Source organism: Anser brachyrhynchus, assembly GCF_964034855.1.
Source record: "Anser brachyrhynchus genome assembly, chromosome: 8".
NCBI lineage: Eukaryota > Metazoa > Chordata > Aves > Anseriformes > Anatidae > Anser > Anser brachyrhynchus.
In genome coordinates, this window is record NC_137702.1 from 26,205,472 (window position 1) to 26,223,197 (window position 17,726).

Consider the following 17,726-nt stretch of genomic DNA (forward strand, 5'->3'; position numbering starts at 1 on the left):
TGTTGTCTTCATTTTGCCTTATAACTCTGAGTCAAAGGAAACAGATTGTAGTATAGTTGCTTCTCAGATGTACTTTTTTTTTTTCCTTGGAAATCCCTCTAGCTATGAGATGCAAGCTATATATGGGTTGTCTCTCTGGGTTCGGGTGAAATTAGATGTCTTAGGTTATCGGCTTCCTCCTCCTGTAATGCAAATAGCTGCCTAAAAGCAAAGTTTCTCAATCTCTGATGAACTGTTGTCATTTGCAGCCAGAGATGCTGCACCCTTTAGCAAGATAAACTTGGATGCGCCCCTGCAAATGGCTCTCCCTATTGATTCTCCTTTTCTTCTCTACGCATTTGTACAAACATCTGCACGTGCAAATTAAACAAAGAGAGGGATATAAAATTACAAATTCTTTCTATAAGATACAGATATCTCACCAGAATGCTTTGTGATGAAATTAGTTTATTTCAGTTTATTTTGGCTGAAATACTGCCTTCAGAGTTTCTGGAAGATCTATGGTTATACACTGAATTAACCATTCTGTAAGAAGATAAGGGTACGGTTAAGGTAAACTCTTCTCTTTTCACACTTAAGTGTTTTTCTCTAAGTTTTGAGCCCCAGTGTGTGGCTCAGTAAGAGCTGGGGACACTTGCCAAACAAATAGCAGGTCAGTTTACTAAGAAGACTAACAGTTAGGTACCTTGTTAAAAAATCATAACATAAAAATCTTTGCTGTAGTCCCTAAAGGATTGGATTAAAACATAAACTGAATATTGCTAGTGAAAAATAACTGTCTGGGGTATATATTGTTCCTCTTCTTTGTTTCTACTTCATTAGCCCAATTCCATTGACAAGTTCAAATAGCCATTCTCCTGAGTAAAACTTTTCTTTTGTTTTAATACCTTCTATTAAAGAGAATCAGTTACCTATTTCAAATAAATAACATCTTGCCTCTGCGGGTAATCTGATCAGCAAACGTGATCAAAAATGTGATTTACAGTTCATGAAAACATGTTTTGGTCTGTTACTTAAAGCATAATAAGTTTTCTAGTTCTAATGGTAGTCCTTATAGATAGTTTACATAAAGAAGGAATGAGCTTCGCTGTATGTGTTTCTGTGATTATGGGGTAGATGATGTGGTATTTAGTTTTCTTTTTTTTTTTTTTGAAGTATTTTTTGCAGCTCTTAGATATTTTTTTGTTTGAGTGATGCTAGGACTATTAAAATAGTTAATTTAAAATTCTGAATAACGAATTCCATCTTTCTAAAAGGCACTGTCAAATTTTGTTCGCATTATCCATACTTAAAATAGCTCTTCTTGCAACCTCATACTGAGTTTTTAAATTTTGTTTTTTATTTTCAGATATAAAGCCCGCTAATGTGTTCATTACAGCTACAGGGGTAGTAAAGCTTGGAGACCTTGGACTTGGACGATTTTTCAGTTCCAAAACCACAGCTGCTCATTCCTTAGGTAAGCTTTTCTGAGGGGCAGGGAAAAGGAAGGTGGATTTTTATGTAGTAGAAATACTGTGGCCATTCATTGGAAGGGAGGGAAGAAGTGTTAACACGCAGCTAATGCCATCTGAAAAACTAGAATGGTGAGCCGTGTTAATACAGAAAAGCTGTAATGCTGGGGTTGTGTCACTTTCAGGCATTACAGCTTGCTTTTTTTTTCTTTAACTCATTTAATGTATGTTCTTGGCTCAAAACAAATCTTCATTATAGTAGTGTTTCCTAGAAATGATAGAAAAAAATAAGATGAATAATACTGATGTGTTTTTTCAATTCAAGTGAACGTTAATCTGTGTTGGAAAGTATATGATAATTATTTATGCCTGTATGTTGTATGGGTAGTATTGAAGACATGTTAGTGATGCTTTTTGAAAGGGCTGAAAGACAAACTCCTGTTTAAACTAAAATAAATAATAATTTGATTAGTTAATGATCAGCTTGGGAAAATGTCCATGACATTGTGATTGTATTTTTTCACCTTTTTCTCCTTACAAACACGAGATTGAAATGTGGAAAAACAATTTTAATTCTTTTACAGTTAATATCTGGTATCATTTGTATTACTGTAATTGTCTAAAAAATGTTTTAAGGTTTATGTTTCTCAAATTGTGCTGAATAAGTTGAGGAGAGATCAGAATTAGGCTTTATGATCCACGAAGTTTTTTTCTTTTCTCTTTTTTTTTTTAATGAAAGAAAAAGGATTTTTATAAACATACAAAAAGCTTCTGAAATGCCCAATTTATTCTTTGCTAGCATGCAAAAAAACCCACTGTTTTCCAAGCAAAAATAACACTGTTTTCTAGGCAAAATTTTCATATAAGTGATATCTTTTGAGTAATATATGAGAGCATTTGAAGTCTGAAATGACTAAGAAACCTTTGGAGGGGAAAAAAGAAGTAAAGTATTTGAGAGATTCTTTGTTTAAATGCAGGGAATGGACAAATTACAGAATCTAAGAGGATCTCTTTATTTATGAAACATTTCTACAGTAGCAGCATCTTTAAAGAGAAATGTAGGATTTAGTGTCTACAGCATTTTTTTTCCCCCCATATTTGGCTTGTAGTTAGCATCTTCAGTTTTTGTTCCCTGAAATGTCTGTTTATCCATTGCTGAATGCAAGCCCGGTCATTGACTGCAAAGAGCGTGAAATGAACTTCCAGACCCCTAAAGAGTGGGGCTGTTGGTGGTAATGTCTAGAATTTGTTTCCTGTTTCTTGTAAAGGATATTGAGGCAGACAGAGGACCTGACTGAAACTGGAATACAGATAGGTAAAATTTAATCAAATGTTGCTCAGTGCGAATTTTTAACAAATGATGGTGAATAATTCTGTAATTAGGCATTTAGATATTTTTGGTTGACAGAAGTACGTAAGATAACCACTCATGTCTGTCTTAAGTAATAATTACAGTCTCTATTTTAAATCCATAGGAGGACACACACAGAATTGTGCTTGTTCAGATGCTGTTGGTTCTAATTAGAAATATAACATTTCATAGTCTTAGGTGAAAATGTGCCGTATTTATCCTCACTTCTTAATTTGACTTTACTCAGATAGTCCCAGTTACTGGTAGATTATGGAAAAAGAGAGGACTGATGTTCACTGTGCTGGGACCACATTTGAGACATGGGTGATGATTATATTAAAAAACAAAATAACTATTCTAGAAAAGAATCTTTTTGTTATACAATTCCTACTTCCTCATCTCTCAAAATGTCTCTGGGTACTTTTAAACCTTCTAGTTTTTCCCTTTATCATCATACTGATACTGCTGTAGTCCGAACCACGAAGAACTGCTGAGATCTGAATAGGAGCGAGGTGAGACTTGGACACAGATGTGCAATCTTGCATTAACATTTAAAAAAAAAAAAAAAAAAAAGGGTGGAGTTAAAGACACAGACAAGAAGCAATGAGACCAGGTGCTTGGGTTCCCCATGGAAGTTCAGATATAACCTTCAAGATTTAATTCTGGTTCCCCCCAAGTGTGTTAAAACTTAACTCTTACAAATAGAGGAGTCATCCAGACAGGGAGGGAGGTGGGGAAAAACAACAACAACAAAGCAAACTGTTGTGTCTAATGTTGGGTGCTGTCTTGTTGGAGGAGCTGTTGTGTTCCCCCTGCCCCTGCTCCTTTTCCCATTTTCCCCACTTAATTACGAGACCATGTCAGAATTTAGCCTAGGAAAAAGGTTTTGTTCAGCTATTAACTTAGGCTGCTGTGGAGACAGTGATACTCTGATTTATCATGTCACTTGTAGAGACCATTTTTTCAAATTAATTTCTCATGCAGTTTCTGAGGCTGTTTTTCCTGAATTTTCTTTCAAAGTTGCATCTTTTTGTGATTCCATAAACCTTTGGTGCATAGAAAATGGTGAATTACAAACATGTGTAGCAATTTATACTTGTTTACAGGCTTTATAAAAATTTCAGTAGCAAACAGGATTCAGGCTTCCAGAGATATAGAAGTGTACTAAAATTTTCATTAGCTACAGCTTCTAAGTGCTAATTATGAATAATACTGATTTAATTAAAATACTCGCTGATGGTCCATTTGAAACAAATGGGAAAAAAATGCACTGGACAGAGTGTTTTAGTGTTTTTAACTCTGTACAGCCTTATCAAAACAGTAGAGTTTTCTGCTATGGCATGTATACATCTTTTTGATAATAATAATAAAAAAAAATATTAAGAAAATGCAAAGGAAATGGAGGCATTTTGTATTGTTGATTTGATATGAGCTTGACAAATTCCTGAGCATCAGGAAACGTGATACTAGAAAGGGATGTCAGGAAGAGCACCCAAGAAAGAAAGAAGGAAGCATCCAGTAAGAAAGGCTTCTAGCCCTTTCTCCATGATTGTGGGTGTTGCGTTTTGTTCTTGTTGTTTTCTTTTACGGCTGAATGCCAGGCCATAAGTGCCTTGATCAAATGGCAATCCTGAGGCAGATTCATGCAAATAATGTAAAAATGTGCTTTTTGTATCTTTGTTAACCATTCAGTGGATCTAAGTCCGTATTTTAGTAGTTCAGTTTAGGAAAAAAAAAATCTGTTCTTCAGTGTGGTTGTGTTAGATGACTACATGATATGTTGTCTGGGTGGATGCTGCTGCCATGATGTGAGTACCTTCTTGGTAGGTACTGTTTTGTGATCCTCTTAAAATTCTTGAAAGCAAAAGATCGTTTGTATTAAATTCTGGTGATTCTACATTCTTTCACTCCATTTTCCTCTTCCAATGAACGGAATTTCATTGTTCAATATATTAAAGCTAGTCTATTGAACACTTTCTGAATCAGTCATTACATTGCTTTATATAAGTTGCTTACATTTACCAGACAGATTTTTCTCCCATTTTAAAAAAGGCTTGATAGTACTTGGAGTTTGTTGCTGTGTTTCATTCAACTCCTCGATGCATTCACTTTTCAAGTGAACACGCATTCTCCTCTAACTCAGCGGCAGTGCGAGTTATGCATTTATGCAGGTAGTAAGATGGACTGTTTGTCATCGCTCCCTTTCGTAGTAGTTTCTTTGCCTCTGATCCCTCAGATCTAGCTTCCCTCCTCCTTATAACCACTGTTTCCATTATGTCTGTTCCCTTTCCCAGTAACAGAAAGCTTGTATGAGGAAACAACATTTTCTAGATCTGCAGCATCTTTAGAGGGAGGGAGCTCCAGAGGAGCAACAGGTTCTGTGAAAGCAGTTTATCAGACCGACACAGGCCATTTTCAAGGAGATTACCCTTAAAACTTAACTGCAGGTTACTTGAGATGCAGAAATGCAGTAAACAGAGTATTGAAGTTACAGATTTTATTTTTAGCAGCGTAGGCCCCTTCATGTGTTACCTCTTTGTCTTGTGTTATTCTGTTTCTGTTTCTTCAGACGAGTAAAGAAAGTTGCATCTCTTTACTGTGTTGGGATGCTGTATTTCACTTACCACAAAAAAAATAATGATCCAGGAAGGAAACATAGCATATAATCAAATCTAGCAGTTGCTTGCCAGCAGCGCACTGCTGTGTACTGAAACTGCGGTTCTTTAGAACAGGGGGCAATGCCTTCGGATTAATGAATCTTTTGTGTCACGTTCTCTTGAAAACAGTTTACAAGTAGTAATGATGTCTAGATCTTCAGGTTGTTTTTGTGATTCCAGTGACTACATAACTGTAATTTCTATTCTTTTCACTTGTTGGTCATTGGGGGCTTCAGGTTGTGTTGCAGTTAAGGTGTTACACTAGGCTAAACGCTGTAAAATGATAGCATTTGTTCTTCCTTTTCACTATCATCAATCTTTCACAGTCATATCAGACCCCTAATGTATCAGCAGGCTTCCCAGAGCTACTGGTTAAAATTACCTTTGCTTTTGGTAAGCTATGAACCTTCAAACCTCCGTGTTTTCAGCTGCCCCCTGTGGATTGTGTGAAGCCTCTTTCTGGCACATTACTCACTGCCAGTTCCTCGCCTGACGTCTCAGCGCAGCACAGGCACTGCTTCTGTAACCAGTTAAGAACCAGGTTACTGTTGCATTTCTGTTTTATTAGATGAGTACTGCCAGCAAAGCGTCTGAATGTACTAAATCCCTGCATTAATTGGTAGATGCAAAATACAGCTGAAAGTTTTCAAAGGTGCCCAAACTCACAGCCTGTGGGGGAGGAAAAACAGGTTTTCAAGGAGGAAGTACAATAAGAATAATGAAGCTATGAAGGCTGTATCAAGCCAAGTGTTTTTTAATTACAGTTTCCAGTTGTAAGGTAGTTGTCATTAAATGTCTATTAAAGTCCTGTTGTTGTTATACCGGAATAGCAGAGTTGTTTTGTTTTGCTTCTGGACGCTCTGGAGCTGTTTTGATGCTGCAGTCCCGCCATCTGTGCCCCCGTTCTTTCATGGGGAAAGGACCATCTCTCTTGACGGTTTCTCTGTGGGTGAACATGATCATCCCATGAGAGCAAATGGTTTTCGCAGTGCTCCATGGGTTTGAGTTGCCTTTCCCCACTGTTTCTTGTTTCAAGCTCCTGATTTTCTGCAGTTTCAGCCAACAGCTGCGCTGCCCCACCTTGCTGCCCAGGCCTCTGGGGCAGGGGCCTTGACACCCGGTGCTCTCCCGGGACTGGGAGGCTCTCCCCCTAAAGTTTATGGGGCCAAGCCCATTGCAGGATGCAGCGTCTGTCCCTGTGACAGACAGGATCTCTGTCCCCATGTTTCTGCCTGTGAGTCAGTTCTCAGCGTCTCTTTCAGTGCTGTTTGCCAAGAGGGCTGTCAGTTGGAGCTGCAGGTTACCAGCGGCAGCGGCCTGGCCTGTGAGAAGATGGCAGCACGTTTCCCGGTCTGAGCTGGGCCTCTTAAACAGGACAGTACTTCTTATTAATTTTTTGATTTTCCTACTCCGTTTTCCCCTGAGAAAGTGTGGTACACTTTGAGATGCCAGCCTTTATAAGAGAGAGAGCACATTGTCAAGACAAAACCCTGAACTTTTGGAAATGATTAGATTACAATTACTCTGATGAAAACTGTTAGTCTAATTATTCAGATTTGGAATAATAGGTTCATTATATCTCATTAATATAGCGATCAATTCTGAATAGATGGGGCTAATTCAGAAAGGTGGAAGTGATACGAGATCTCTGTAATTTGTGTTAAATAAACTGAGGTTTGCAGTCATCATTTCTGTAGCTGTGCAGTAAGAGTGTTGAGATTAATCTCTGGCTGTGTTGCAAGATGGTTAGTGTGGAAATAAGGTTGACTTGTATTGAATTGACTGCATTCATTTGGATTGCTTCATCGGGATTCAGTGCTTAGGAAAATATTACACACAAATTAAAACCTGTGTAGATCTGTGATCCCTTTTTCTGTTAGGCAGTCATTTGGGGGGCATATGGGCACAATGTTCAGAGATGGTGCACAAAAATTGCCACTCATATTATTTTTTATATATTTTTAAATTTATTTTTATTTATTTTTTTGAGCTAGAATATTTCTCTGCACTTATCTTGTTCAAGTAACTTGTGACACAGATGGGTAGGGCCTGATTAAAATCAGGAGGAGAGCTGTCCCGGAGTGTCTCATGTAAATTTGCTCTGGGACAGCCCAAGTAAATGCTGCTTTTCAAGAGCGGATGTCTCCAGAGCCCACAGCTCTGAGGCAGGATTATGCCAGGCCAGCCACAGATTCAGGAGCTGAAAAGCCCTCGTAGGGCCTGGTTCTGCAGCAGATGGCCAAGTCGCTCCAAGGAACCTGGGCTTCTGCTGGCCTCCCAGGCTTTCCAGCCTTCCTCTCTGGGAAGCTGAAGATCCTGGATTTCAGGCTCAGGTTCAGATATTCAAACTAAACTGTGCTTAGTAGTTTCAAAAGCAGCCTTTTGTGATTTGTATACTGTCAAAAGGAAGGACAGACAACTCATTTAAAAAAAATAAATCAAAACCCATGGAGGAAAAATTCTAACTGCTATTATTTCCAGTCAGTGATAACAGTATGTATGGAAGGGAGTGGGGCAGGGGGATATGTGTAGTGTGGATCTTTTTAGAAGAAAATCACTACTCTGGAAATTTTTTGAGCTTCATTAAAAGCAAAAATTGGAAGTATTCTGCAACTGAACAATTCTAATCGTTGGATATCAGTAGTGAAAATAAAGCTGCCTTGGACAAAATGTGTATCAAATTAATTTGTACTTCTATCAAACTGAAGAGTCGTAAGTATGAATTGAAATTACACGTGTAGTAACATGAAAACTATGGAAGATGAAGAAAACTGTTTTTCAGACAAGAAAACTATTCATTGTTGTATAACAAATATTCATTCAAAAATACTTGTGTATTTATTGCAGTTGGTACACCTTATTATATGTCTCCAGAGAGAATACACGAAAATGGTTACAACTTCAAATCTGACATCTGGTCTCTAGGCTGTCTGCTGTATGAGGTAATATTGATAAATAGAGTGAACCCAGTAACACTGTTTCCCCCTACCCCCAGTACATTAAGTACTGTTTTAGGATCTATTTCTATGTTTTTTGCTGTTTAGAAAAACATGTAGCATTGTGGAAAAGCTAATTTTCAGCTATTATGTGTGTCTTAATATTAGCAACGGGAATTCTTACATAGCTTCAGCATATGAAATACTTGATTTGTGTGTTGTTACTCAAGACTTTCCTGTCACTGGGTTTGCTACAAAGATTTTATAACAATTTGTTGAAGATTGGGCATAACTAAAGGATTAAGAAATGAGTAATGACAAGCAGATGTAAAAATCATTCTAGAGACTTTAAATGGCCTGTGTTAATTATATGAGCTTGGTAATAAATACTTTGAATAATAGTAGGACTGGCTTGAGTATGCAACTGATGCTTTTGAAAATTTTAATATAATTACTTTACAAGCTTAATTTCTTTAAAATTATTTAAAACCTAAGTAAAACAATAAATTAAAAAAGGCTACTGTGTACTTATCACTTCCTACTTGCATTAACTGTTGATATCTCTTCTACTGTGCAGAAAAGGTATGTTTTCTACTTTTCCCCCAGCTGGTTAAACTGAGAATATTGGTTAATTTCTATATTAATACAATTGAGATTGGTAGGTGACACTTGCATAATTATACATGATGTTATATTCTGAGAAAATAAATATTCAGAGCAAATTCAAATAGAGGTAAAGGAAGGTGTGAAGAACAGGTAGGCTTCTAAGGTAGCTGCATCTTCAAAGTTCTTTGCGTATCATTTGTTGATCAAAAGGCTAAATGCTTGTGTGGAAGGATGCTGGGAAAGGTTTTTTCCATCAGAGCACAGGCAGCAAAATCTTTCTAGTCAAGTTTCAGATTAAAACTTCTATATATACCCAACTCACTTTTCTGTTTTTTTTTTTTTTTTTTTTTTTTCTCGGTGAGGCAGCAGAACTTAACGCATTCAGCAGAATTGGTACCTCTGTTGTTTTAGGATTTTGTGGAGAACATTGTCATCCTGTTAAAGTCTTATGTTTCTATGAAGTGAATTGTTTCCAGTAGTATTAGTTTATTTTATATCACTAGCATGTTGCTGTAAATATTAACAGGGCAAATAGCTATATTGAAGTCCTGAAGAGTTAACAGATATTGTTGCTTGTAAAACTTTGGGATAACTCACAGGAGTGAAGTTTGATACCTGAGCAAGTGTTTGTAAGTTTTAATCTGGAATGGAAATTTAAATCTCTGTATTAGGATTCCTTAGAACTGACCATGGCAACTGCCATCAATTTTATTGTTCCATTTTACACACTTGCACAAGTAGAAGCCTAAAGATAGCATAAAGGTGGATGAGGATTTTTCATTATTACTCCTTTTTTCTTTCATTTTTTTTTTTCTTGAGAATTTTTTAATCTGGAAACAAAAACCTTGAATAACTAATTATCACAAAATAAACGTTATAAGGTTACTTTTTTCTTTTATAATTTTTGAAATAAAATTGCTGGATAGAAATCACTGCCTATTTTCTGAAGAAGATTTTTTTCAGCATTGCTGCTGAACAGGGTATATTAAAATCAATGTGAATATTAATTCTTTTTTGATCTGGAAAATAATTTAAAAATACCTAAATGTCTTAATCTTTCTCTTTTTATTTTTAGAAGTTTTATCAGGATGGTATTTAAGTTGCTATGGTGTTTTTTCTTTATTATAAGAAAGAAGCAGTTAGGATTCTTACTGCTGGTATGTGTTGTATAGGTATAGTATATGGGAGTGTCTTCAACTATAGATTTTAATTTTTTGTTTTTTAGAGGTGCATTTATCCTATTCAGTTGATTCTACAATATACTGAATATTTTTTGCTGTTGTTTATCACTGAGTTATAACTTTAAAATTTAAGTATAATAAACTCAAATTGTATGCTTAAAATTTTCCTAATTTTTCTTTTATTTGAAAGAGGTTGCTTAAGGTTCTTCAGTCATGCATGGACTAATGCATAGTGTTTTTTTTATCAGTGCAGTTTTGTACTGGGTATCTTTTTTGTGATGCACGTTATGTCTACTGCTTGCATTTTAACATGCCTTATTATATTGATTTCATTTTGCTATGTGCTCTGGATTCTCTCCAGCTTAATTAGAGAAAAGCTGTGGCATGTTTATCACTTCTCAATAAATGCTTAATTGCCGCTAAACTCTTTTCAGTTACGTTTTAATTTTAGACTAATTTGCTATAATGTATATTAAAAAAAATATTTCTAACCTATATAACAGCATATTATTCAGTGCTAACTATGGGTCCACTAAGATTTTTAAAACTGTATTTCAGTCTGTATTTTAGAGCCCCAGGTATTTCTGAAACCTCAAAAACACTACCACTGGAGTTTTAATTGATATGCAACAAAGTAGACTTTACTAATTAAAATCAAGATGCTGTGCTTTTGCTACATGGACCTTTACATGGAAAAGTAGGTTTTACACATTTCCTTTTATTGTTCAGCGTAGCAATTGCATCCTTACAGGGTTGTAGGTTGGTGGCTTACAGTTCAAAAAAAAAAAAAAAAAAGAAAAAGGAAAAAAAAAAAGAGAGAGAGAGAGCTGCCACCAGCCCTGAAGACAGACAGTGGGCTTTCGTCCCTCAGACACCCCCAGAATACTAATCAGGAAAGTCAGACCCTGGAGGTCAGGGAGCAAGTCAATCATTCTAGCGATCGTCTCAGTGTGGAGGATCAAATTAGCCTGAAAAATTCAGCTGCTGGGAGGAGAGGGCGAGCAGCTGTCAGGGGCAGCAGCGAGATGCACTAATGAACCAGATGAATAGTGCAAAAGCTTGAAAATAAAAACAGGACAGTTGACATTTTTCATCTGTCAAAGCAGGAGATGCATGAAAATATAGTATTCCTGTTTTAACTCCTTAGGGGACATTCAGGTTTTTTTTAACACTCTGCAGCATTCAAACAAAAATACTTCTTAATGAACACCTAGAGTATGAAAATGAGTATCTATGCATTTATTTAGAATTCCTGCATGCATACAGACTCTGCAGTTGATTTCTCTTTTCTTTCTTCCTTTCTTTTTTTTTTTTTTTTTTGGTCTTTAGCTTGCATTTTTAATATTCTTTTTAAGGTAAGAGCCAATATCATGTAAATCCAAAAATTAACAACATTTTGGTAATACAGTTAGAGTTTTTGGGTGGGAGTGCAGGAGAGAACTGTAGTATTGTATTTGTTTTGGGAGCTTTAAAATGATTTATTCTTACTTGAAGTTAATACGAAAAAGTACTAAATGGAGAGAATTTTTAGAATTTATAAAGTAAATGTAAAAGAACTTTGGTCATTTTTTTCATACATATTTCCTGGTGATGTTGCTGCTTAGGCACGAAAGAGTTAAGCTGATATCTGGAAGACCAGAAGACAGATGAGAGCCATTTTCAGCTTGTCCTGTCCCTGCTGAAGCTCACTGAGTAGCACAGCATGGACTAGCGTGTTTCACACACACTCTGCCTGTCTGGGGAATGTACACATTGTCCTTCCAAAATCAAACTTATTAGCACATGTAGAAAAGGGTGACTGACTTTGGGGCAGCGCTGCACTCAAAGCAGCATTCGTGCTGCTGCGGTTCAAAGACTTGGAAAGCTTTGAACGGAATGGAGAGGTTTTAAATGAATTTTAAGACTCGTAATTCTGCTAACCATAGCATTTATTTCCGCCTTAAATGTCAAGTTCTAACATAGTCAGGAAATAAAACGTAGGTTTATCTAATACCATGCATAAGCTGATCATTTAAGTGTTCTCCAACACCTATTCCTATATTCTTTTATTACAATTGTAAATTATAGTTATGGATGCCACTTCTGATGATGTTTTGGGATGCAGTATTAATTTTTGAAATACTGTTGAATAACATACTGAATTATGAGGTTTTTGCTTTAAGACTTGTTTAAATCTAGATGATGTTACCTTTAGCTTACTTTTTTTTTAAAAAAAAAAAAGGAAAAACCTCACACAACTTCATCAAAGTGTAGTGTTAATGGCTATAGAAGGTTACAAAATCTGCTACTGTTATCCAGCATTTTCACTACACAGTATTGCTTTAGATCAGATGATGTTTTCAAATAAATGATATTCTGTCTTCCAGAAGGTCTTCAGAGGAAAATTATATTGTAGGATTTTTTTGTTCTCCCCCTGTGTGCTGCATGGACCCTTCTCACTCACAACAGTAGCTGAAACTACTAGATTCTTCATGAAATTGTTACGGTATACAATCCAAATATAGCAATGTAAGGATTGTGACAGGTACAGCATAAAATAAGTATGCAAACTGGTTACACTAATAGTCCTGAAACTTCTGTTTTTAGCACTGTGACGCTACCAAGCAGGGAATCAAAAGTCATTAAAAATCACTTCTGATTTGCTAGTATTACAGGTTTTATAGCAAAACAGGTGTACTTAAAAACACAAAAGCAAACTGTACATTTTCCTTAAACAGATGGCTGCACTGCAGAGTCCCTTCTATGGTGATAAAATGAACTTGTACTCCCTGTGCAAGAAGATAGAACAGTGTGACTATCCACCTCTCCCTTCAGATCACTATTCAGAGGAAGTAAGTAATTTTCCTTTTCGTGGGCTCGATCCTCATTTTAGTGCTGGAACGCTTCCAGTGAAGTAAATGAACTTGTGTGCTTTTATGTTATTTGCAGATTATGCCCACAAGTGTTTGCTCATTGAACTTGCTCAAATGTTTCTGTCAAAACATTTCTCTGATATGATTTAAAATTTGGGGGGATTAATGATGGAAACCTCATCCTGTTAGCTTCTTAATTTCATTGAGCTTCCTTGCAAGTATGACAAAAAGCTTTCCCAGAACACACGATGATATGCACTACATGTCATAATGGGATTGAGTCTTATGTAGGTATTATGCTTTTCTAAAAGCACAGCTCCGTGAGTTTATGTAGCACAATAAATTAGTGCACTAGCCTTGTTTCTCTAGAGGCTTGCATTAAAATAGATATAATGTAGCTCACTAGTAAAAATGAATTGTTTAGTTCCCATTTATCTCCGTTACACAACCACTGAGTCCTAATTGAATGGCAGTTCTTTTACATGAAAGAGTGGACCCTAATAGTAAATTTCAGAGAAATATAGCAAGATGTAGTAGTTGAATTTGAACAATATATGCCTTTCACAGCAGTGTATGTTTGAAGTTGATATGTAGCAATTCCTTACTGTCAGTGCATTTAAGGGGGATACTTGTTTTTTAAGCTATAAAATGAAAAGAAACTAAATATTTTTTCTTAGAGTAACAGGATGAAAAAATACAAATGTTTGCCCGTTAATATTCTGAGATGCTAGTTTTGAAATACTTTCCCGCTTTGAAAAAAAAAAAGCCAAAAAAACCCACAAGGCAATGTGATAGAAGCTGTAAACCAAAGAACACATGCTAGTAACCAATTGTAATTGAATTCAGCCTACATGAATTAAAGATTACTTAGAAAACACAAATAAATGCCATCGCTGAAATACTTTTAATAAACAGTATTGTGCAATTTCATTTATGGAATAGGGTTTGTAATTCTCAACCTCTAATTTTTTGCATTCTAAGACAGTGATTGGACTATTAATAAAAGATTACTGCCCAGTGTTTTGTTTTGTTGTATCTACAGTGACAATTTTTCCTCTCTTATGAAACAAAAAACTGGACTTGAAAAACTAATTCAGTGACTTTACGAAGGATGAAATGATGATCTGTTGTGTAATTTATGCAATATACCTCTTTGTGGGTTTACCAATTAGTCATTTTACCTTGGCCATTTTTAATTATTATTTATTGTAGCCTATAAATATGGCAGTTCTTATAACCAACTCGAGAACTGGAGGCCTAGAAATACAGTAGGGTGTGAACAATAATGCAAAATGATAGCAAGAATGTCAGGGGCCGTTCTTTGTTGTGTCATTCATGCTGTCTTCCTTTTTCCATGAAGCGCATGAATATTTCACATATCTGCATCCTCATCCTCTATTCTTCTTGACTAATTTTCAGACTGTCTGAATTTGCATTTCACATGGTAGCTGATTAGGAGATGCCGAGTGCAGCAGTGAAGCCTCAGCAGGCGGTTTCCATGGTGACCTTCAGCAGGATTTTAATGATGATACCACTAGTGGTTCGTTGAAGTTGGCCTGCCTGCAGGGCTACTTCGCTGCAGCTAAGTGTGAAGTTGGATATGCGGATTCCCAGCCAAGGGGCAGATATCAAAGTCTGGCCCAGATAGAAGGTCTTAGAGTTGGGGTAGGGAAAGAGGTTCCACCTTTCACTTACCTCTGTATAGTTGCTAGCGTTGAAAACCGACGCAGAGCACATGTTACATTTGTCTTCATTTGAAAGCATACATGCACTTCGGGTAAACCAGTTAGTTATAAAATACACATTAGTTATTTTAAAATATAATGAGAGAATCAGAGCTGTAATACGTATGGAAGCAGTTACTTAAAAGAAGTAATCAACTGAACTATAGAGGCTGCAGTGCAAGCACTTTTTCTTCCAATGTGAAAGCTTGCATCTTCTATGAGACACATGAAAAAATACCTACGTTCGTTAGTCATTGCACCAAAATATACCTTTTTTTCTTGATTTTTTTTCCAGCTCTTTTGGCAAAACACTGTGCTGGCTTGAACTGTAAAAAAACAAAACAAAACAAACAAAAAACACAAAAAAGCTAAGCAGTAAAGCTCAGGGGTCACTGGACACTAAAAGTCACTTTATATTCTATAATGAAGAATTCTCTGAAGTAATAATCTTATATCCTATGATATAGGAGTGTTAAATACTTCGATTACTAAGTACAAGGCAAGCGCTTCTTAGAGAAATTTTTATAAGTAAATTTTAATGAGTTTTAAGATGCGAAAATCCCTATAAGACTTTTAGTAACGTATCACATTGGTGTCATCAGAGAACAATATGACAGAAAGATCTACCTTGAGATGAACAGATGGACAAGTTTTTTAGAAAAACTTGGATTAGAAGTCCTAATAGTCTCAGATGTGTGTTTGCAAGCTCGGTTCACCAGTAGAGTCACAAGCCAAGGTTTTCAAATGTTTAACAACTTCAGGTATCTCTCTCTCTCTCTCTTTTTTTTTTTTTAATATTCTTTAAGAAACCCTGGTGTTCAAAGTGAATACTCAATATTTACTGAAAACTGTTTTGCTTTAGGGAGTTGAAAGCTGGGGCTTCCTTGCCACCCCTAGTCAATAGTCTTAAAATCCTGTCGGCCGATATTAGCATCAGGTAGCTTTTGTAATGGATGAAGTCTCTCCATCTTCTCTGTGAGATGCATTTCCTCAAAAGTCCGTAGCCACTCTCCTCCCTAGATATGAGGGCTGAATGTGCCGGCAGGTCTCAAATTGCAGTGTGAGTTGCCAGCATTTCTTTCGATGCTGTGAAAGGGCTTCAGCAAGGTCTCCTGCTCGGAGTAAGGGTGGCTTTTTTGTTTGTTCGTTTTTTTCATCCAGAATTTCCTATATGACATCTTCTCTTTTTCAGGTGGCTAATAATGCCAAATACTTGCCTGTCATAGTTCGTAGTCTTCCCTGCAACCCCTCCACCTGACTTGAGTGATAATTATTTATTTCATAGCTGAAAAACCTGCTAAAGTTAAAGAAAGTGTTTCCCACTGCTCCAATGGCAGGCTAAGCTCCAGGCTAAAGACAGTCACTGTGCTAAGTGCACAGAGGAGGTTAAGAACAATAAGCAGCCAAAGTAGTTTGCAGCTTGGGGATGCAACAGGAGGTCCCTCCAGCTCAGTCAGAAGTCTGTTCTGCCTGTTGGCCAGTCTGGGCCAGATAGGAAAAATAATAATAAAAAAATTACTCTGTCTCTAATGATGGTCTGACCTGAGAATCCCAGTGCCTCTTCCCGTGGTACTGTCAGACTCCTCTGCTTCATCAAAAATTTTATTAATACTAGAGGGGCTGACAAGTAGATCTCAGGTTTATTGGAATAGATATTCCTGTAGGAGGTAAGGAAATAGTGCTATAACCAAGTATTAGCAGCCAGCATGGTCCCATTCTCAGTCCTGAAAAACAGTCTTTGTGTGTAACTGTTTTCATCCTGCGTAGTAAAATTACTTCACCTTATCTCAGAAGTTTGCTGTTCAATAGCAAAACTGGAGCTCAAGAATTGTGTAATTGCTCAGGGATCTGCCCTGTCACTGTGCAGCTTGCCACCCGAATCAGCTCAGCTCTCTTCTTTACAACTGAGATTCTGAACTGGGGAGGGAGAAAGATTTAGCAGTGTTAGCAGTGATCAACATTGAAGTGTTAAGACTTGCAGCCAAAAGAGATCTATGACTGTGTGGTTCATTTTATTGCAATAATAGTGAAGGTTCAGCACTATCGATTGAACTCACCTCTTCTTCTATGTTGGGAAGAGAGTTTCTAAATAAACTGATTCAGAGCCTGTCCCTTATTAACATATTCTTGCAAATCCTTTGTCTCATCTAGACAATAATAGATACGTATGCATTTTGGTTAGAGTAAAATAAAGAAGTTGCAAATAGCCAAGATACCATGTGGATGAATAGTTTTTGCAAGTGTACTGAGAAGGATTAATAGGGCCTGAAGGCCTTACCTGATAGAATGATGCTGTTTGGCTAAAGCGTCCTTCCAAGCAGTGAATCTTCATGGCCATCACTGAAGCTTTGAATTATAATATACTGTAACAGAAGTAGCGAAGCATCTCTGAAGGAAGGAATCCTTTTTAATGACTTAACAAATAATTTAAATCTGAACTGATGGAAAAACTCAGTTGAGAAGACAAAATCAGAATTGCTCACAGGCCAAAACTGAAAAGACATGAAGTAGGCTGTTAGGGGTAAATGTGGCTTCTCATGGTTTGCGCAGGTAGATTTCTTGGAGGATCTACTTCTGTTGTTCAGCCTACAATATATACTGATATACAACTGGTAAAAAGAGGAAGAATAATGTTTCCCCTCTAATGATACTTTATAGGTGTCTATCCTTCAAGGTCTTTTACTAAGACTTTATTTACTGTGCACAGTTCTACTGAACAGATGGAACTCTTCGCAGATAAAGATATGTGTGTATGTACAAGGTTTGATGTTGTATTCCCCAGATAAATTCCATTTGTATTGTCCTTACAAAACGTTTACTTATTTGATTCTAATTTCAGGACTGGGGTTTTTGGATGTACTTCAGTCTTTCCTGTTTGCTGTGCAGGCTCTATGAGCTGTTGCACAGCAAACTGCTTCTCTGCTCATATGCTGTGCCTGTTGGTTACAGTGTTGCAGCTGCAGCTCCT

At 36.7% G+C, this 17,726-nt stretch overlaps 1 protein-coding gene across 2 annotated transcripts in view; it reads left to right on the top strand.

Moving 5' to 3' along the window:
• The window catches only part of NEK7 (NIMA related kinase 7), a 69,260-nt gene that overhangs the window by 42,227 nt on the left and 9,307 nt on the right, over positions 1–17,726 (top strand). For both annotated transcript variants that reach the window (XM_080601755.1, XM_080601754.1), the window contains exons 7-9: positions 1,349–1,456; positions 8,307–8,401; positions 12,900–13,013. In XM_080601755.1, coding sequence (XP_080457881.1) covers positions 1,349–1,456; positions 8,307–8,401; positions 12,900–13,013 — 317 coding nt within the window. The remainder of the gene's footprint in view (positions 1–1,348; positions 1,457–8,306; positions 8,402–12,899; positions 13,014–17,726) is intronic.